We start from the raw sequence: 22754 nt of genomic DNA on the forward strand, positions 1-22754 counted from the left end.
CTGAGCGGCAGAGCCACCTTTGGATCAAAAGGCACTGATTGTCTGCTCTGCTCAGAGTGGATAATTCACTGCTCTGAGGAGATAATTGGCTCTGAAAACTCCCCCACCGAAGGCAGGTATTGCCAACTCTGAGATGTTCTCAGTGTCCAAGCATGTGCAGTCCCGAGGGAACAGCGGGAGAGGCTGATAAAAGCCTGCACAGGTCTGTGCTTTCATGCAGTTGTCCATGGATGTGAAAATCCTGCTCAAGATGGACTTTGTGTACACTACTGTACTGCGATAAAGGAAAAAAAATATTACAGGTCTCCTCGTAGCTCATAAACCAATGGTGTTTGAAGGTTAGAGGGAGTAGAGTAGTAAACTATCTGTATTGAAGTGGACAAGGGAATTGAGCCTGAAGAAATCTGTCGAGGAGCTTTCTTCTGGTTAAAGAAGATCCCAAAATCCTACAGTTGTGTACAGCTCACTGTCTTTGCTGCCAATCCCCTCTTTTTAAAGGCTGTTTCCTACTTTTCTTTTGTAAGTCTTTTTGGTTTCCTCTTGAAACTGTACCCTTTAAAGATCAGTCATTGCAATATTAGACACTGTTTTGTCTCTTCTGAAGAAAATATCCTGCAAAATGGAGAAACACATCAACCTTGACTGAGGTCCAAGTTATTAAAGCAAGGAAGAGGTTATTCTTTGGGGAACTCAGTGAAAAAAAAAAAGTCACAATAGGAATATTAAAGGAGTACTGAACAAAATAAATGGCTTCTTACTTGTCCAGGAGTCAGACTGTTAGCAGTGTAAAGTATGTGACCTAGGATGCATGGAAAGGGGGAAAGAATCAAGATGAATGATCTATGGTAAAACAAAGCTGAAAGTTTTGGTATAGGCCAAGATTGTAGAATCTGTGGAAAATCAGTGCTAGACATAGCCTCATCACTGGTAATATGAGCCAAAATAGTTATCTGTCTTTTCTGGCTGAGAGTTACAATACACAGTACCTCCAATCTCAGTTGCCATGAACATAAGGTATTCTTCCCAAGATTTACATCTTTAAAATATATGAACTGTTCATAAGTGATTCCCAGGCGTTTAGTGTTTCAGATGCTTTTCTCAATCTCGTAGTTGTAATTTAAGAATTTTGGAGTCAATCTTCCTGTTGAAATATGGAGCTTCTAGGTTCTGTCCAACGATGACAGTCCCTGTTCAGCTCCTTGCCTTCAGTTCTCCCCAGCACTTCTTCCTGGCTTCAGTGAGACTTTTGCACATTATAAGAAGGAAGAAAACATTGCCAGTAAGTTCTGCAAATAGTTAGAGAGCTCTACAGTTATATAAAACTTATGGGTCATAGTCTTTATACTTGACAGCAGACCAGGCCAGTAGCTTGCTTTTCTGGGTTCATGTTTAGCATAAGTTTAACACACTGAAATGGAGCTTTTGCAGTGCAATTTAGGTAGAGTTTGTTGGCAGTTTCTGGGCTGAAGTTGTCTTGCAGTTTATCTGAGAGCATCTTGGTTCTAGCTCTTTACAGTCCTGCCAATATTTGGGTGATCAGCTCCAGAATCTCCTCAATCAAGATTAAAAGTTTGAAATTAGGCAAAGAGTACTGTCAGGTGGCCAAAGCTGTGTCCTTTCCAGTCATTGTGAAAATCATTCCCGTTGAGTTGCAAGCTTATGAGCTTGTGTGTCAGCAGCAGCAAGAGCCTGGCATTGAAACTTTTGAATGATTTCATCTGCTCAGAGCCTGCTTCAGCCTGTGGCTTTAAGGCCATGGAAGACTGCTTTTCCTGAATGCTTTTTCCTTCATATTTGAATATTGGATATTGGAACTGAGAGCAAGAAGTTTCCACATATCATGGAGTTTGGTCTGAGTGCTTTCAGGAGGTGTAAGCATTAGGAATCTGGGGAAGGCATGGCCTGGGAGAAAGGCAGAGGTGGGCAGGGAAAGGTATGGAGCAGAGATCCTGAGCAGCCATTGCTAAATGGTGAGGAAAGACATCTGAAGTGAACTGAGATGTTGTCTTCTGCCAGAGTACAGCACCGTGATGGAGTGGCAGGGGAAGGGGAGAGAGGTGTTAGCAGGGAAGCAGATGGAAAGGGCTGCAGCCATGAGTTCTAGAGGTTTCCACTCACTGGCAAACTAAAGGCATGACTGATGGCCCAAGATGACCTTCCCTCTGCCAAGAGCTGTCCCTCGAGAAGAAGACAACCCACTACTGCTACCATACAGCCCAAGTGACTTGAATCTGCATTTTAGATTTTCACTTGAGTCCAGAATTCCAAATTGATAGAGCTCTGATTGAGCTCAAGTTTTTCTTAAAACTCATGTGAGGGAAGAGGAGTGCTTTGAGAGCTTGTGTGTGTTAATTGTGTGGCTTGTTTGTCCAGGCATCACTCTGTCACCTTCTGAACTTTGGGTGGACCAGAGGGGGGGCTGGCTTGTCTGCAAGCTGTCTCACAAACTGGCAACCTGGAATCTGAAAGGAAAGTTTCATTGTTAAGGTGGTGAATCTCACTGTGGGACTGGATTTTATCTCCTCAGACTGCTGATGATTTGTTCCTTGTTTGTTGTATTTTGTTTGGAGCTGCTGGGATTAAATTTATTCTGTTGCAGGAAAGCCAGTGGGTCCCAGACATCTCAAAATTCATGTTCCACTTTAGTGGGCACTTTTGCCATCAGTTTCTGTCCTTCATATTTTTGTGTTGCTTTTTCATTTGTCTAATATGAAAACCACTGCTTCTTTCCACAGTGGTTCAAGAGGAAGAACTTAGGACTATAAAACTCTCCTTTATATTTTGATGAGTTAAGTGTAAAAGTGACATAGAAATAACTGATACCAAGCAGGAAGTGATACAGCATGGCAGACAAGAAGTGTAGCTACATTCCCAACAGCAAGATTCAGTGTAATTTTCTCTTCAGCTGCTTGAGTAAAAAGCTTTGTTCCATATTTCTCACAGTCATCTGAAAATCAGGCATAGAACCAAACAACATTTTGGTTTTCCCCTTTTGGTTTTGCTTGGATGTTAAACACTCAGCATGTTCCATGGAAATTGGTATTTATTGCTGTTTTCTCATGCTCACAGTAAGGAATATTAGATATGATCTCTGTAGAACACTATGAAAACCACATCTAAAACAAGGCAGTGAAAACCTTTCTTGTTTAGGAGTGGTTTGTAAAGGTTTTTCTGTTTAGTTTTGGTGGTATTATTTATTAGTAAAATTTGGAGGTGCAAAACTTGAGTTCAGTTCTGCAATTGAGATGAGCTGGAAATGGGCAATAACCTCCAGTCTTTAATATGGAATTTATGCTTTCCCACCAGTAGCTGATGGTCTCGTTCTGAAGGGAAGGTTTTGGTGAAATCCTCATTCCACTCAGGTTGATGGTAAAAAAATCCCAAACCAAAGGAGGACTATTGAAGTCAGAAACACAGAGGTCCCCTGAAAAATTGGAGCCTTCCTTTCATTAGCCAGCTGATTCTCCCACTGACGATGGCAGAAGGGCTCAAATCTGTGAAATCACATTTTTAAATATTCCTTTGCCTTGGAAAGGGCAGATAAAAGTGCAGCTTCATACTCCACCCTCTGTAACAGTATTAGACAAAAACCAGGCAGAAACAAGATCTTCTATATAGCTAATCAGGATCTTTTTCTGTCTCCATACATATTTTTCCCAGGGTGCTAGGATGGTAAATATTTTAGCAGAAGGAATTAACTCTACTTCTCTTCCTTTATGTTCTGTTATCAACAGGACTAGCCCACACCCTCACTTTGCCTCATTTTTGGCTCTGTTTCTAAACCCTAAAATTCCTGTTCCTGCAGTGAAACACAATTAAATTGAAGCTTAATGTGGTGCCTGTTTTATGTAATCTTGCTTTCTGGCTTTTTTTATTCTTCCAAGTCTGAATCTCATGAATCAATGTGTATTCATGTTTCATCTGAAATTTTCTAGCTCTCCTCAGTGTGCCCTAAAGCTTCCCTTTTTTGGTTTATGAAATAATAATAAAAAGCTTAACTCTTCAGATTAAGTTGTAGCTGCTTTATACATTAGACAGACAATTTCAGTTTTACAAAGTAAAAATGGTGTGAGAGAGAAATTGCAGCTTGATTATTTTTTAATATATTCAGATTAGAATGTCATCTTTTATGAGTTTTTTTTTTATAACCACTTAGATTGATACAACTCTCTAAAGCTGCTCTGTTTTTCATCACACATTCTCATCTGTAAACCCTTCATTTTTATTAATCTCTGTACGATCTGTACAACTCTGAGATTAATCATTTTAAAAGAGCTACTCTGCGAGTGTTAAGGATTTGCTGGGCTAATGGTAAATGCAAGTACTTCTAAATTCTCTGCAGCACAGAGCTCTTCCTTTGTAAGTATCAGCCTGTTTCCCAGTTATCAAGAATTACATTTTATGGCTGCATTTCCAGGTCTGGCTGTCTAGATCCAGAGAGCAAAATACACTGAGTCCTTTTTTCAGCAAACTCTAACTATTCATAGTCCATTTCTGCCTTTGAGCACTTCCAGTTGAAGTTAAAGGGAGTTGTATATTTACAAATAATGGCATACCTGGACTGTGAGGCCAAATCCTTCAGTCCTTGCTCAAACAAAATTTGTGTTGGATCCTGGCAGAGCTCTTTGGCTGCATCTGGTCTTGCTTAATTTGGAGTCCCTTTAGGACCTGTGGAGGGATCAGTCTAGTGCCTCTCCTAAGTGGGACTCTGGGCCTTACTGGGGATTTTTTTCTGGATTTTTTTCTTCTTTGGTTAATTCAGCTGAGCTTATAAGGCATTGTCTCTTTGCCTACTCAAACACAGAGTGCCTGACTAGAAAAGATGAAAGTTAAGGACTGTCCTATCCTCTGGAGATTTCCATTTAGTTAATGTACTGCAGGTATAAATTCACCAATTACTTGTATTCCTCATTTATCTGGCTTTGCATCTGCTCATTATCTCCTGCATGCAATAAAGCAGGTGTTTGAGTTTAATAATGGATTTAGATTTGAATCTGTTCTTCTACCCCTGCTTTTATGATAGTATATAAACTGCAGCCATATGAAACAAGCCAACTGTGCCAACTATGGTGTGCAGTTTGTGGCATAAATCATGGGTAAAGCATGGAGTAAAGAGGCTGGAAGAGAAAGAACTCTATTTCCCCATGAGGTTACAATGGATGCAGAGTGAAGGCTAAACTTCAAGAGAGCATTGGTGTAGGGACAGGCTGTGAAAACTCCTCCTTCAGTGTTCCATTTTCCCACTGACTGCTAAGAATATCCACCTGTTAATTTCTATACCCCCCAAAGGTCAGATTATTCCACAGTGCTCCATAATGAATAAACAGTGCTTTAACCAAGAAATCTCTCATGATCCATTTTGCTGTCAGCAGCCATATGGCCATGCTGAGTACCAGCCAATGCTGATGGAAATGTGCCCAATGTAAAATGGGAAATAGGGCTTCTAGTTATTAAAGCATCTCTCCTAGGGAGCTGGTTAAGGACTTAGTATATTATGGGTCAAGGGGCCCAGAAAACAGGTTTTAATCTTCATGGCTTTGCAGTTGTATGTGCAGTTTTAGTGAAGTTTGACTAGAAATAAGGGGAGGAAATATGTAAAAGGCTGGCTGTTGAGGAAGGCTTCCCAACTGTGAAATAAAAACTGAGATGGAGATCATCTGGAGGATACTTCTTATTCACAGAGCCATTCCTTAGGGCACAGACAGGGTCTTTGTTCTGCCTTTTATTCCTGGGAGGAATTATTTCAGAACTGACTGGTCTTTACAAAAAAGGTTATCACTGGAAGATGAAAACCATGAGAATTTGGAGGGAAAGTGGGGCTGTGTTTTATGGTGTAAGATTTTACTACATATTCCTGCTTCTCCTTACAAAGTTTCAGTCCTGGGAATTCTTATCTGCCTTTGTGTCTGTTGTTTATTGTGGTGTTTAAGGTTGTTAGGACAGGCGTGAAGGGGAGGTTACACTCAGGGTGACCAGTGCTGAAGTTCACATTTACCCTTGATTTACTGCTGTGCTACAGGTCAGCAACAGCTTCTGCTGCAGAGCTTCCTCCTTATCAATGGTGGTTCTCATTCCATTCCTGTTTGAGGATGCACTGTGTAATTTGTGATCAATATGGGTATCACCCATGGTTGGGGGGATTTCAACACCCCTCTCCCCTGCTTTTGCTTTTTTTTTTTTTTTTGACATGTACAGACTTGCTGCCTTTAAACAGAGAGGAAAATTTGATGCTGGTGGGGAATCTGTGCTGATCAAATGGTGATAGCAAATGGTAATTTGTTACTTGAATTAGGCTGCAAAAGGCCACTTGTGAGCTCTGGGCAGGGAAGGGACCCTATTTATTTGGACGTGGTGCACGTCTACAGCATTAATCCATTAAAATCAGTAAATGCTATCTTCTTTATCTATTATTACAGACATTACTACAGAACAGAGATCCTTTCTTGCCACCCCGCCATAACTTATTTCATTACGATCACCTTAAAACGAACTTAAAATTGAAATAAGCAGAGCATACCTTGCCAAAAGATGTAGCCTTTGGTTTAAACAGGCAGGTGGAGCCAGGGTTTGAAACTAGCACTGCAGAGCAGTGGAAGAAGTGACCTCAGAGAACACCTGTGCCAGGTAGCATCCTGCAGGTGAATGGTGAGGAGTGCAGCCCACCCTGTGCAGGGAGAGCTGCTCCCAGACACGCTGCCCTCCTCTGCCCCCAGGCTCACTAACCCTTGGACATGTCCCGCATTCCAGCTCCACTGGCTGTTCTGCAAATCACTTAAGAGGTTTAAAACTTCCTTGTAATTCTACTCTGCACATGAACTTTGAGTGAAGGGAAAGGAAGGACCAGTGAAATGAGAGTCTGGACCTCAGGGACCCCTTCAAATTGCTATTGCAAGCATTTGGCAAAGGCTGGGATAACATCCTACATATCCATCTTTGTCCCTAGCTGTGTGCCCTGGGGTTTTGTTCTGGGCTTTCTAATTTCTGGTGTTGTGTAAAACATGTACACTTACCATTGCCAATGTATACTTCTACAAGTGATAATGTAACGTACTCGTTCAAAAATTAAACCTAAAATGCATTTACGTGATTTTGACATTAGGAAGGCTGCAGACAGGAGACTCAGCAATGTTCCAACATTCAGGACAGGAGAACATAGGATTTTGAAGAACATAATTAAACAAAACATGTGGAAACCCCAAAATGCACCAAAATTTACGAATTCTTAAAATTATTATGAAAATTTATACCTAGTAAGGATAGGCTGGGGTTTTTTTAAATTTTATTTTTATAAAGGGTTACTTTGTAGTGCATCCTGCAAGCTGATACATGGGATAAATAGTTTAGACACTGATTTGTAATCTCTGTTTATGAGTACATGACTGCTATTCTTATAAATGTCATCACTTGCTTGGTAGTATCGGGTAATATCTGAGTCATGAGGTGCTGACAAAAATCCACTGCACTTAATGTGAAACTTGAGGCATTTTGCTCATTCCAAAAGATATTAGCAATAGCCAGCCCCACGTTTGACTGATAAATAATGTGAACATGTTCACATGACACCGTTGTGCTGCTATGTGAATTTTTTCTTCTTACCTAAAATCTTTGTGGAAATACATCAGAGTTCAAATCATGACAATTTCTCTTTTTTTTTTTTTCTTTTTCCCCTGGACGCCTTAATGGATATTAATAGATGTATGTATGGAGTAAGTGCATTGTGCCAGTGGGAGCAGATCCATGTGAATGAAGGCAGAGCAGGTTTCCTTTGGTGAATTTTGCTTGAACTTGGATATCACGGCTGTAAAAGTGAACTCTGAATATGTTATCACCGACTTAAGAAAAGAAACCCCTCACATGGAGCTGAATACTGAAAAATATTTAATTTTTAAAGAAATTAATTTTTTACTTACAGACATACAGCGGGATACGAAAATGAGAACCACAGTGCTCCCATGTTGTACAGCTGTGGGGCCCAGTACAGAATACACACCCACGGAGTCTTTAGAGGCATACAAGTGAGTATTGTGGGGCATTCTTCACAGGGAAGTAAAACTCTGCCTGTTTATAGTTCTCATTCACTGCTTCAGTGGTGTTTGTAAACCCATCCTTGTTTTGCTGCTTCCCCATGTTGTCAAGAAATGCTTTACTTTGTCCTGACTTCCCTGAAGCCACTGAACTCTAACATAAGGTTTCTTTCTGACACAGTCATTTAAAATTGCTCATCTCTTCTTCTGAAGTATGTCTACAAGGCAATATTCCTTACAAGCTTCTCAGGATGGGCCAAAATATGTGATCCAGTTTCCAGCTTCTAGCTCCAATCACTCTGGCCATGTGAAGCCTCTGTGGTTGTAATGGAATATATCTAATAACTACATACATGAAAGTGTTAGATGACATCTTGTTTTTAGGTGTTTCTGAAACTTTACTAATTCAAATGCATTTCCTTAAAACGAAATATGCAATTGTTTCCCAATAACTAAGTAATTAGTGAATATTTGGGAGGAACTTGCCATTCATGGGAGTTCATTTCCTCCCTTTCTGAGACAGTCAAATCATTATTAAATACCCTGTAAAAGATATACCTTGTTAAAACTGATGGCAAAGTCATTACAGAGTATCTGTCTCTTCTGTGTTGCTCTGTGTTGTCAGCATACATCAGTGGTTTTAGATAGCATCTTTTCTCCTTTTCCTTTTCTCTGTAGTTTAGCAAGTCATTATTCAGTGGCAAGCTCTCAGAAACAGGCTCCTGAGCCAGCTTTTGTTGAGTGAGTAAAAGTAAATGGTTGACATTGTTTAAGGAATTTAATTATCTCAGAAGGAGGAGATCACCTTTGATGGAGCATTGTGACAGTGGCCAAAATGCATTAAGGCTGAACTATTCACCAGCTCCACCTAGACAGTTGTTTTTGTTTTGTTGTTAATCAGTTTGTGTTAATCCAAGACATCAATTTCCTCGTCCTTTAACTTCATATTTAAAACATTCATTTTAATAAATATTTTATTATTTAAAATATGGAACATTTTAATAAGCATTTAAAATAAAGTATTTAAAACAAAAAGGACAATACTCCTCCATCTCGTGCTCTTACATCTTGCCCTGGCATAAACTGTTAAAACTGTTAAACTGTTAAACTTAAAACTGTTTTCTGTGACGATGAGGGTTCTGCCAGGATTGTGTGGCTATACATGAGGTCAGAGTGTGGGCCATTCAATCTCACATCCAGACTCTGGTGGGAGAATTCACTGAGTAGAGCTCACTGTGCTCCACCTTCAGATGATTTTAACGCTCGGCAAGAACCGATTGAGGCGTATTGAGGCTGTTGGTGTAGAACACAACCAACATTCATGTTTCCAGTATGGTCTACCCAAGTATCTCTTTGTGCTGGGGAGGTGTTGGGTGGCCTGAAGGTGTGAAGCCAAAGCTGGGAGCACCCAGGTGGCCTCAGCAGGTCTCTGTCCTCGCAGGACGTGCGGCGCGTGCCCGGAGTGGCCCCGACCATCGTGCGGTCGGCGAGCGAGAGCAACGAGAAGCGTCCCTTCATGTGTGCCTACCCTGGCTGCAACAAGAGATACTTCAAGCTGTCCCACCTGCAGATGCACAGCAGAAAGCACACTGGTGGGTGTGAATCACGGCACAGCAGCGTGGGGTGGTGGGAGTTTGAGATAGCACGAGGGGCAAGAAATGCTCTGCCACGTCAGGGAGCGCGAGGATCCATCCCATGAATGAGCATCTGGGCAACCCCTCTGCCAGCTGGGCAACCCCTCTGTCCTCTGGCCAACCCCTCTGTCAGCTGGGCAACCCTTCTGTCAGCTGGGCAACCCCTCTGTCAGCTGGGCAACCCCTGTCTGTCCTCTGGGCAGCCCCTCTGTCAGTTGGGCAACCTCTCTGTCCTCTGGGCAACCCCTCTGTCCTCTGGGCAACCTCTCTGTCCTCTGGGCAACCCCTGTCTGTCCTCTGGGCAACCCCTCTGTCCTCTGGGCAACCCCTCTGTCCTCTGGGCAACCTCTCTGTCCTCTGGGCAACCCCTCTGTCCTCTGGGCAGCCCCTCTTTTGGAGCTGGAAGCTCTCTGGATCTGGCTAAGACAAACACACACAGCAAGTAGATCACCTCCCTCCCTCTCTTTCTCTTACAGGGCTATGAGTTGTTTTCACTTCTAATTTTTTTTCTTCTTCCCCCTCTCATTTGGGACCATTGAATCTCACTTCAAATCTCGTCTAATGTTAATAATTAAGAAGTTTCCTCTGCAAGAGGAACCTAGACATTCAGCATCCTCTAGTTCTCCTGTGTAAACCTTTTCTGGTTGGGAGTGTAGGCAGGGATTGGCAAATAGGTTCCCTGCTATGGGATCTTTCCATGAAGAATTGAAGCCAGTCATTTGTAGGTTGATGTCTGGATTCTTTCTGAGTTCAGGAAATAAGACCTCAAAATGCAGAAATCAAATGCTTTGCTGAACACTGCCAAAGAGTAAACAGAGTTATTTCCCCTATTGGGAGATTTATGGTGTTGGACATGTAAAATTATGATATATCTTTAGCTATGTTCCTTATGGGTTTTGAATTTTTTTTTGATTGCCTGTTATATTTTTATTTAGAAAGTTTTTTCTGTGCTTACCTAGAAGTCAGTGGATATAATCTGTAATTATGGATGTTCAGTTAACCACTGATATCATGGAAGATTAAAGGGATGGAAGAGAGCAGGAAGGCAGCCCATGCTGGGTGACCTAGCAGATTGTCTAACATTTCATAAAAGATAGTTGCAATCTTCTCCTTTTGGAGACCATTCAGTCAGTTAATTGTGTAAAATCTGAGAAGTGCACACAAAGCACTTTTAATTAATGAATGGGCAAGTCAGAAAATATTGAGACAACTGTCTTCAGAGCTGCTGAAATTAAAAATTTAAGATACTTTAGACTGTAAGTGCAAGGAAAATCTACAGAAATGCTATTTTTTTCTATAAATAAATTGGAACCAAGAACATTTGGAAATCTTTTGAAGGCCATTAAATTCAGTATTTTTCTCCATTATGCCTACACAGTTCTGAATTTTTCTCATAATCACTATTTCCTTCATTCCTAAATTGATTTACTCTCTGTTTTAGCAGTCATTATTTCTTTGTTCTGGTCCTGTGTTTTATTCCGTTTAGTTGTTTGGCTTTCCCAGTGTTATTTCTGGATCAATCACAAGGACTTCAGCTTACATATGTTATATTTTTTCCTAAGCTGGAGAAGATTTTTAATATTAGATCATATATAATGTAGGCTTGTAGAGTCAGAAAACCCCCAAAAGACACAGGGGATAGGCCTATGTCTGTCTGACACCCCAGAGAGGCTTCTCCCATTGTCTTTGAGGTCCTACATGCCCATCCTCTGCTCCATGCTGCAGTGGAACTGGGTAGAGGAAAAAAAACTTTTCCCCTCAAACACCTTTTCTGTACAGGTGGGCACAGATCCTTCTGCACACACATTTTGATATATTGACAGTAAAATTATTTATTCCTCAAATCTTTGCAAGTTTCTTTCCATAAGAGGCGAGCTTGTTTCCCAAAGCTTGTGTTTGCTGATGCCAGCATTGCTGTGTGAGATTTTGAGGCTGGTTGCAGCTGAAGAGAGGAAGCAAGGGATGGTGCACTGCTGGAATGGAAAGTGCTTGGGTAGCTTGCCTGGCTGGTGCATTCACATTTAGGATCAGAAGGGGCTTTTCCCTCTTTATCAGGTGGCAGGGTTTTGTCCTCAGCCTGTTGAATGGGTGCTAGACATTTCCTATTATTATGGTCTGGGAATTCTGCTTACCAAATTCCCAGCTGCTGTAGAGGCTTAGAATATCATACTCTTCATTTCCTGTCTGCTCCTGTGGTCTGTCAGTCCTGGATTTTGGGAGTGTTTGGTGACCTGTGGGAGCATCTGGATGGGATATCTTCCCAGTTATCATATTTTCCTGGCTGCTTGATGTGTGGATGGTCTGGACTCAGTGGCCATGAAGGTTTTCCACTGCCATGCTCTTCAGGAGTCCAGGGCAGTCAAACCCACTGTTGTGATGCAGATCTATTTCCTGTGCATGTGTTTGTCTAACCCTGATTTGTTTCTCCTACATGTTAAAGGCAAAATTTGGAACCAGCTTCCTCCAAAAACAGTGTGGTTGTGTTTGTCACACCTCTCCTAATCAAACACAAAATTGTATTAAACTTCCTGTAAGGTGGTTCTGGACACACCCATGGGTTTGGAGCTCTTCCACCTTATCTTAGTGTAGTGGTGGGCCAACGATTTTGGTCATTTTTAAAATGATGAGCACATGATTTGAAAACAAGCTGTTACATATATACAATATTAAACCAACAGATTGTATCTTTGCAGGATATTGTTGGCTCTAGATTATATTTTTTATTTCTGTAATAGATACATACAAAGGACTAGCTCATCAGATCTTCCATCCTTCTTTCCCAGTTGCTATATTGCAAAACCAACCAAGGCCCTGAAACACAAAGTTGGGTTCTGTAATCAGTTTTTACCAATGTTTCAAATAGCCTTAGTTGAAAATATGTTAACACTTTGTACCCTCTGAGGCTGCTTATCTGTTCTTAACAATGCCTTTATTGAAACATGTACAGCCAAAAAAGCTTTTTTCTTATCTTGGTGTATTTTGCTGCAGCAGATAGGCCTCTGAAAGGAAATGCAGAAATATGTCTAACTTTTCAACTTTGCAGCAAATAATGTGAGTTGGCATTCTGTGACAGGCTTCAGGCACTTCCTTGCAGAAACAAATTGATGTCTAGACCCCCATAAATTTCACTTCTGGTGGAAGCATCAGCATTCTTGCCAGAGACCCTTTGGGTTCAGTGCCACTCATTGGGAAAACTGGATTTATCCTGACACAAAGCTGAGCAGGTCTGCAGAGACAATACCCTCTGCCTGTTTGCCAGGGATATTCTTTAACCTAAAGAGGCTGAGCTGCAGGTATGATCTGCAATGGAGAATGAGAATCTGGAGGTCAGGAAGGTTGTCCTTTATGGTAGGGTGTCAAGCTGTATCCTTGCTGATACTTCTACAGCATAAAATAAAAACACTTAGGGATCTAAAATTCAAGATTAATTTCACAATAGTAACAGCGTGTCACAGCTGAGCTATGGTGTGAAGACAACAGAAAAGATTAACTATAAAGGCTCCCTAGTAAATAAACAAACCTATTTTGTGTGAGTTTGCTAAAGCAAATTATATTAAATAAATATGTAGAATTAGCAAGGCAATGCTGTGATCATGGGACTTGTTTGATTAAGTGGGTACACTTATTTTAGAAGAGGGGTTTAAATTGGTGAAGGATGTAGAGTTCAGCCTTCAGATTCTCATTCACACTTGCAGTGTCTGGTTTCAAAATCAGCCTTCTTTTCTCATGTGTTCTTGTTAGCAACAGCTTTTACTCTTGCAGAACTCCTTAATTAAAAGCCATGACTGAATATTTTGTGCAATTGCTACAGCAGTAGAATTTTCTGCTTTCCTATGCACCTGAGCAAATGGATTTGTTCCAGAGGAAATGTGCACACTTCCCTTAGTGTAACTACTTTTACAAAATCAGTTTGTTTTATTAGAAACATTTATTGCAATATGTGCAAAGGCAGATTCAAGCTTGTTTTACAATTCTTCACCTTTTTTTAAAAAAAAATTCCTAAATATTAAAAACATGCCATTCCCTCTACCCTCTCTCATCTTTATTATTTCATTATGCACTAAGTTCAGGCTTTCTTCTGTGTGCCCTCTTTCATTAGTGTAAGGAATCATGTCTCAGGCAGAAGGGCTGGTGAAGCTCCATCTGCATCTCCTGTTTTGTTTTGGGTCAGTGTTCACATAGGAAGGTGACAGCATTACTGGATATTTTCATACATAAAGAGACTTTAACCTTTTACTGGAGAGGCTTTGATAGGCCTGGGGAAATGAGACACTCTCACTGTGTGGGAATTTAGGTGGGAACTAACAGACTTTTTCTAATCTGGGATGTTTCTGTTGTCCTGTTCTGAGGAAATTTATGGGAGCTCACAGGCATGTGACAGTCAGCTTTGGCAGCTGCCATAGAAGATGTAGAGGGAAGGGAAATTAGGATTTCTGTCTGAATGTTGTGCCTCTTTTTGTTTATTTGCTTTTTGTTTTCTCCCCAGTGTCATCACATCCCTATGTAAACATTTCAGATTGATTCTTTTAATATCTGCCTGGGTTAAATCTGACTTTAATTTAATCAAGATTATTTTCCAAAATATTTAAAGAACTACTTTCACGTGCATGCCATCAGACCCTCTATGCTATTTTATTCCAATACCTCCTAAACCATCTTCTAAGTTTATATTGCAATTAGCAGACAATCATCCTGTCACTGCATTCTGCTCTGCTGACATTCCCCCTCTTAAATCTGCCAAAGGCTGAATTCCTCGGACATAAGTGGTTTCTGGAAAGCAGGCACCCCCCAGGGAGCCCTTGCGGTCAAAGTGTATGGAACTATTTCAAACACCTGTGGCAACTTTAATCTCTTATGCTAATAAATTAAGCACAGCAGACATAGAAATTGTCCACACCTAAGTTTGAGAATCAATAAACTCCTTGGGGTGACTGTCACAGGAAGTTAGCTTGTTCTTGCAGATTTTGTTGCTTTTGTAAAATCTTTACTTTACCTACATTGGGATGAATTTGGAAAGCTCTCCTTAATATGCTGCTTATTCTCTGACACCTGGATCAAAAGGCATCAGCTTTAAACTAAAACTGGTTTGCTTTGGTGTCTCAGAACACCAGTGCAACCAGAATACATTTATTTCCTCACCACAGCAGAATCAGAAATGCAGACATCTGCAATGGAGCTTTATCGAAGTGATACATTTTTAAAACTAAACAAATCAAACGTGCTGCCTGCTCCAGGTGGTGTTTTCCTGTGGGTCGTTCCCACAGGACCTTTGGTTTACATCTCAGCTTCCCACAGCACACAGGGCAGGTCTCAGCTGCTCCCGTGTGTCCCTGCCAGATAAAGCCCAGGGTAAATCCTGCCGGCTTTGCAGTGGGAGAATTTTCACTCCTGCTCTGCTGGGGCCTCCGTGCTGTGGCACTGGAACCAGAAGTTGTGTTTGGTTCTGTGTCTGGTTAAATAAAAGGAATTATATCTGCAGCTTCAGCAGGATTCCAGCGCTGTGCAAAGACACCTTAGTTTAGAACTAAGTCAGACCTGGAAGATCATAGAGCTCCTCCTGTAACAGCATAAGGATTTTTTGGCTTAACTTGTCCAAATTTCACCACCTCTGTGCTCTGCTGGCAGTATTTCCCTTTTTCCTCAGACTCTTCACTTGCTGCATTTCTTTTTGCATATTTATGTGGCTGGTGAAGTCCTTTGCATTGAAGTCCATGTTCATTTGAGACCCTGGATTGTAGGGATTTCTTTTTCTAAAAATCTCAGGATCTTACTTTTCATCCCAGAGAAATCCCACCCTGAGGATCTCTACTGAACTGCATGGGAGGAGGGGAAGAGTTTATATTTACATGAGGCTTTGCAATAATTCATGGGTTTGCCTGTGGGAGCTGTGCAGCTATGTGAGAAATTCTGTTTAATGGTGCTTTATGGAAGAAACCGAATTTGTGTTTTGGGGAAGAATATGCCTTTTTATGAGGTTGAATTTTTTGCTCAGTTTTCATCTAATTAATTTAATGTGGTTAAAACTGTCACCTATGTGGATGGAGCTTAATTTTTTCTTTAAACCCAATTTAGTCTAAACTGTGAGTTGTTCCCCTGTACGAATTATGTGCTACTGAAACAGGTGGAAAGGGTTTAATGGGGTTTTTAGAGAAATATAAACCAAGACATTCCTGTTCTTTTCCAGCAGAAAAAAACCCAAATGCACTCAAGTGGAAATTTTTTTTGCAGCTTAAACCTAAGAGTCTGCTTTCTTGGAGCAGATTCAGTATCAGTGTCAATGCAGTAGAATTATGCCAGATTTTCCAACACAGTTTTATGGCTTTATCACAAATCAGTCCTGGTGTGCCCCTGGGCTGCTTCAGACTGCAGAGAAGTCTCTCAGAGCAGCATTGAGGTGTTCCAGATACAGTTTGAGGTGTTCTCTCATTCTGCCCCATGGTCTGACAAACTGGTTTTCCTTTCCAGGTGAAAAACCTTACCAGTGTGATTTTAAAGACTGTGAACGAAGATTTTCTCGTTCAGACCAACTCAAAAGGCACCAAAGACGACACACAGGTTTGTGGACAAGACTTGCCAACTAACGAGGGTTCATCTGTATACGGGAATTGTGATCCTGAAATTACACTCTTGAAATTCTTTCTATTTTTCTGATGTTGTCTGCTCATAACACCAAATTCTTGAAGTGAATTTTAGGAGAAGGCTGTGGCTAGGTTTTTTAACTGGCCTTTTAGCACTACTTTGGCTGTTTAGGTGGTTTTACACCCTGACACATCTTTTGAAACAATTTTCATAATTAAACTGTTTGCTCTATACACTGTGCCCAATATAGAGAATATATTGTGTTTAAAACTAAATAGTTCAGCAAGAAAAATTTGCCAATGTGTAAAATTTGCCCAAGACATATGTGTCATGTGTAAAGTAGTAGTGTGAAATAAGTTAAACTTATTGGGAGCACATGAAAATAGATTTCTGCACTTTGATTTTTCTTATGTCCTATTTGCTCCTTCAGGATACCCACAGTGCCAAAGCACAGGCTCAGGGTTAACAATGTTTGCAGACATTCCTTGGTGCAATGCTTTCAGTGGGGCTTTGTTTAGGATGGAGCTGTTCAGATGCTTCAGACCCAGGCACTGGAAGAGGAGGTTACAAGGGGTGGTGTCTTCATTCATGACTAACTTTCTGTAATGTGTAGGCACAGGGCTGTGAGGTGCAGTTACAGTAACTAGAACAAAAACAAAAAAAAAAATCCAGGCTTTTGAAACTTCAGAAATATCTGATTTCATTCACCCTTCCAAAAACGTTGGGACATAAGAATAGATTTTTTTTTTATGTCTCTTAGGTGTGAAGCCCTTTCAGTGTAAAACCTGTCAGAGAAAGTTCTCCAGATCTGATCATCTGAAGACTCATACCAGGACTCATACAGGTAAAACAAGTGCGTAAACTTTTCTTCACATTTATATTTCTTTTTTTTTTTTTTAATTTTAAATCAATGTTGTTGTAAATTACATGATTAGAAAGTGTCTTAACCAGGATTTAAATATTCAAAACAGCAGAAACAATTTCAGAGTGCGCTGATTTTTCAGTGTGGCAAGCGTGACAGTCACTTTTCACAAAGGGATTTAGGTGATTTTAGAAACTATGCTTTCTTCCTTCATGTTTAAAGAAATTTCAGCTTGGCAAAATAAATTTTGTCAGCTATTATGAAATGAGCATCATGGTCTCAGCCCACAAATGTCAAGTTGATTTACTGCCTTTACTGAAAGAACCCTACAAGATAGAAATTTTAATTCTAGCTTTAGCCAAAGGTCTGTAATCTAAAGTATTCGTGCCTACTCATGCTTCTCCCAAGTGTCAGCTGAGCCTAATGCAGGATAGCACGGCAAAGCTCTTGCTATTGCTGCTTGTACTGTAATCTCTCCAGCAGATAAAAGCAGTGCCTTTTGCAAACTCACACTGACAGACACTGAAGTAAAAGCTTACTCAAGTATTCAAGGACTTTTTTTTTTTTTTTTTTTGTAGAAACCGTAGTATTTCATATAAATGCAGGGTAGAAAAAAAGAAAAAAAAATGGAGGCCATTTTATCTACTCTGCCCTCACATAAATGTAAACACCATTAAGGAGCAACTGCAGCAACCTCTGTATTTTAGTTGTAAGCTTTAGAATTTGTCCTGTATACTGACATTTGCTGTTCCTTCTGCCATGTATGCAGTGTTTTTACCAAGTAATTGTTTGCTGAGCACTTTGGCATGTTGTTGGGTGTCATGGTGTTTTCCATACTGGTGTTAACCTTTTAAATTCAGTCTCTGTACAGATGGACAAGGAGCCTGAAAATCTTTTTCTCCCTGCTAAGAAATCTTTTTTCTCTTCTGGACCATAAAAACACACATTTCAGACTTCCAAAAATAAAAGAGAAATTTTAATAAAGGAAATGATTCACCTGACAACAATGGCATTTTCTGTGGCTCTGGCCAAATAAATGCTTCACCCAATGGCCATATCTACACTTGCAGTCTGCAAATGGCAAAGGCTGTGTTCCTGGGTTGTCCCCATGGTCCTGTTGAGCTGCAGGGCCTGGGTCCCTGTGCATTTGCATGAAGAAAGATGTTTTCTTAACCAGCAAGAGGTAATGTTCTGGGAGAGACAAAATGGCAAGTGGTTGTAACACGCTGGCAAGCTGGGATGAACGACATTCCCCATCACATTTCATTGCTAACTGATCTGCTAATTCAGGACTTGCATGACTCCAGTAAATTTTTTAGCCCAGATTAGCTACAGTGAAGCACTTGCTCTCTTTTTTTTTTGCATCTCCCTGTCCTGGTTCCCCGTGGCTCCCTGTGATCTGAGCCCCACAGACTCAGAGTGCCGTGGGTTTGCTGCCTGCCACTGGCACAGGATGTTATGGAGCCACTCCTGGCAGCACTTTTGGATGTGTGAGCTCATGAGGGGAATGAGCACAAGGGGTGGGTGGGGATTTTTCATCTTCACGTTGCCCTGCAGCTTCATTCCTCCTTCTTTTTCTTAGTCCCTAAATTTTGTGACAAAGCACCTAGCTCAAGTTAACTCAATCTATGCTGAATCTTGAGGAAGCAAAGCTCAGGTGGCTTCCATGCAATTCTATCCCAATTTTAAGTCAACTGCCAAACTATTTGTTAAGATTAATGGATTTTTTTCTTCACAAGTAATTTCACAGTGACAGCAAAAAAACCACCAAACCACCAAAACAAAAACAAACAAAAAAACCCCAAACAAAGGAAGTTTTACCCATCCATAGACATGTTTAGCAATGGAAATGTGATTCTTGATATCTGTACCATGAAGTACAAAGTAAATGATGCCCAGCCCAGAACTAATAGAGATTATTTCCCCCTTGCTGGGAGAGGACAAGCAGGGCTGCTTGTGAAGCAGTGGAGCTGTGCTGCTGTTCTGTGGTAGTTCTGTGAGAAGCTGGTGAGTTACAGATATTACAGATACCTCGCCTCAGTTCACAGGATGGTTTTGCTAATGCTGATGGGAGGAGACCAGTTTATACAAGCTGTGGTTTTTGACCAGATCAATTTTTTCCCACACTGTTTTATGCACTCGTGGGATATACGTGATGCTTTTGTCAGCATCTATGCTAAGTGGATAAAATAGATTTTGGGCATTTCCCTCCCACCTAAAAGACCTTGCATGGGAGTTTGCAAAGAGAAATACACATTTTTGCAAGTCCCCTTTTGTCTGAATTTGGATTTGGTTTGTGAAATGCCCAAAGTGTGAGATAAATAAGAAGAGAAGATGCCTGGGGTGAGGTTGTACCACCCCAGCGTGTCTGGAGTGTGTTAGGGAGGATGAGGTGTGTAGACAGTACTGAAGAGCCCAGCCCCAGAGCTGAACATACTTTAAAATACTGTATTTATTTTGAGGGGAAAAAAAAGAAAGAAAATGAGAAAAAGAAGCATGAGTCACCGGGCACTGCTCTGAGCTAATGAAAGCATTCCATCAGCATTCCTGCGGCATCAGAAACACAGCCTGGAATTCCACTTACACATTGTAGGAAATCGAGGACCAGGTTAAACTGTTAAAAATGGTGGCATTGACTGCTAAATTTGAATGTGCTTTGCTTGGAGTTATTTGTAGTGAATATCATGCTCATGAAAATGTTAGAAAAATGCTATTTTGAGCATTTGATGTCTCCAATAGATGTGAATCCACTTTATTCAGATAGTAGTGGAAAACTTTGGGTCTGGCTCAGCAGACTTCATGCTGATCTCTGCTGCTTTTACCATATTCACTTACACTCACCAGTTTCAAAGAACTTCAGCCAAAATTCGTTGAATTAGCTGGAAAAACCTCCCCTTGACTGGAGGTCAAGCTTTAAAAAGCCACTGACAGTTTCCACAGTGACTAAGAGAACGTCTGCACCACCGCCCGAGGTGGGGCTGGAGCTTGTGCGAGTGCCAGAGTGACTTTGAAACTTGGCCATTCGAGAGCTAAGAGCAGCATAATGATGGCAGCACGGTGTTCAGCGAGGGCCTGTCCTCAGGAATGAGCCACTGCTGGGAGTCCTACGTCACCCACAAAGGCTGTTGTTAAACATCAGCTGAGGCAGAGGCAGGGAAGCACCAGGCGCTGATGTGAGAGGAGCTGGGGGCACTCCCACGCCCTCTCAGGACAGCCCGGGGTGCTTTTCCTCCTGACAGGGGCTCTGCCGGCTCCTCACAGCCCCACAGAAAGAAAACAAATAGCAGTGTCTCAGATGAGCTGTATGCTCAGCTAATAACAGGGTGTTTTGTTAACAGGTGAAAAGCCTTTCAGTTGCCGGTGGCCCAGCTGTCAAAAAAAATTTGCCAGGTCTGATGAATTAGTTCGTCATCACAACATGCACCAGAGGAACATGACTAAACTGCAGTTGGCCCTTTAGACAGTTCAAACAAGTGAAAAAACCAGATGGGACATTATAAGCTACTGCAAACTTTCTCAGCCATCCTCGATCACCTCTGTCAGAGAGCTGCAGCTGCCTTCGCATCCTATTTGACACAAGTTAACTAAACCGTAGGATTCTGCTCAGCCTTGCCTTCCCTTTGGAGCTACACAAGTTCCTATGCAATACATTCAAGAGATATTTACTTGTGGTTTTGTACAAAAGTAGGGGAGATTGCCACAGTTTCAAGATTAATAGCAACTGTGCTTAGATTTCATGTCTGTCTCCAGCTTTTTTGTGTTACTTTCACTTGAACTTTTCGAGGTACAGATTGCTGTACCTTTTTAATTCCTGCAATGGGTAGGACGGTTCCTCCCTGTTGAAGGTTAGCTCTACATCTCCATCACCCCTGCATATGCTGAGGTTCCTGAATTCTACTACAGCTTTCCTCACAAAACGAAGGAACAGTCATCTGAGATACTTCTGGTAATCTTTGTACTCATACTGCCAAGAGGCAGACTTTTAGAGTTGGAAGCTCTGCTTTTGAATTTCACAAATCAAACCTTTTTGAAAGATTATCTTTCTAGAGCAGCTAAAGCCAGATGAACCAGAGCCTCTCTGTACATAAAGTAAGAATCTTACAATTAAGTTAACTTGGTTTTTAAAGAATTGCCTATTTGAACCCTCAAAACCATTTTGTTTGTCAATTAGCTCTCTCATTTTCTCTCTCTCTTTTTAATGTATTGGTTTAAATTTATTCTATCATGAGATGCATAGATCTCCTTTACACAAAACTAATTCAAATCATTGTAGACATTTGGGATTTGTTTACAATGTAAAGCCACACTGGTTATGTGGCTAGCAAGCTGTATAAACTTAAAACTGAACTTCTAATGGGGCTGGTCCAGGATCTCCATTAACAGATTACTCTTAAGATAAGTAACTTAAAAAAGACTCTTTGTCAAGTATATGTGAAAAAGACATTATTAGTGTAAGGAAATATATTATTTCAGGGTTTTGGGAGGAGGGGTTTATTATTTACTTTTAATTGCTTGAAATTGTGTGTATATATATATATCTGATAATGTATTGCTCTTAGACATCTCCAATTAGAAAATGTATAAATATTAGAAGCATCACTGTTCTGATGTTGTTGCTGTTACAAACTATTGATAACACTAAGAATGTAACCTTCATTTTTCACTGAGCTTTCAATTAAAGCCCATTCAAAGAGAAACAAATGAGAGTCCAACAGATGTCTTGTTTCATGTCTGGTATTAAATTTCAAATGCCCTGTCCAATAGCATCCTTTTTTTTTTTTTTTTTTTTTTTTTTGTATATAAAGGTACCACCAGCACTGATGACCACTAGTTAACCTGTCCAGGTCTTGACCACAATTTATCCATCTCACTTGGGAATCATACTGGCAGCAGAAAACAGTGTCAAGTTTCATATTGTGCTATAAAGCAGTTGCTTCAATCGTTCGTCTTCTTACCCAACCATTCCTTCTCTTTCGACCCGTGAGATTTGTGTAAGAACTTTATAGAACAAGTAAAATCCCATTTATAAATAGCAGAACTGGCCTTCTGTAGAACTGGGCTGAAACCATAAGCACAGATAACTTCTTAGATTAGGATGTCACGGACTGACTTTTAAGTAAAAGTTAATTTAGAGTTGGGGTGGCTTAAATCAGTTCAGCAGGTTGAAAAAGACAGTCTTTCATAGATGATGAAGTGTGAAAACGAAGATAAAGAAATATTACTGTTTCTTTGTCATACTGCCTACTTTTCTTTGGAAGTAAGTACAGCCTGCCTCAGCGCCCTTTGCCCTTGCAAAATATTTGTATCTCTTTAGCAAAAATCTTTAATGTATCTTGCCAAGCTTTTTTCTCTAATGTACACAATGGAGTTCTATGATGGGTTGAGCTTTCTCTCTTAAAGTGCAGCTGCATCGTCAAGAAAACTCAACAGTTAATTCTTCAAGTCCTCTTTTTCGCCTGGGTATTGCATCACTGTTAATTACTGTTGGGGTACTGTGACTCATTTATATCAGTCAACTTTATCTTTTGCTGCCAAAAGACTGCATCTCTCTGGAGAAACTCATAACAAGTGTGGCAAACATCAAATATTTGGAGCGAGTGGTGTACATAAAACTGCACAGAATTAAAAAATAAAGCAACTCCTCCTGCTTTCTTG

General features: G+C 40.7%; 1 protein-coding gene across 2 annotated transcripts in view; it reads left to right on the plus strand.

The window, feature by feature from the left end:
* The window catches only part of WT1 (WT1 transcription factor), a 33853-nt gene extending 12053 nt beyond the window's left edge, over window positions 1–21800 (plus strand). The window contains exons 5-9 of one of the 2 annotated variants that reach the window (XM_014884597.2): window positions 7913–8015; window positions 9466–9616; window positions 16124–16213; window positions 16998–17090; window positions 20438–21800. In XM_014884597.2, coding sequence (XP_014740083.1) covers window positions 7913–8015; window positions 9466–9616; window positions 16124–16213; window positions 16998–17090; window positions 20438–20559 — 559 coding nt within the window. In that variant the 3' untranslated portion in view covers window positions 20560–21800. The remainder of the gene's footprint in view (window positions 1–7912; window positions 8016–9465; window positions 9617–16123; window positions 16214–16997; window positions 17091–20437) is intronic. The other variant, XM_014884598.2, reaches the window with a different exon arrangement.
* Window positions 21801–22754: the final 954 nt, after the last annotated feature.

The sequence above is a fragment of the Sturnus vulgaris genome, chromosome 18 (assembly GCF_052056855.1).
Source record: "Sturnus vulgaris isolate bStuVul1 chromosome 18, bStuVul1.hap1, whole genome shotgun sequence".
Taxonomy (NCBI): domain Eukaryota; kingdom Metazoa; phylum Chordata; class Aves; order Passeriformes; family Sturnidae; genus Sturnus; species Sturnus vulgaris.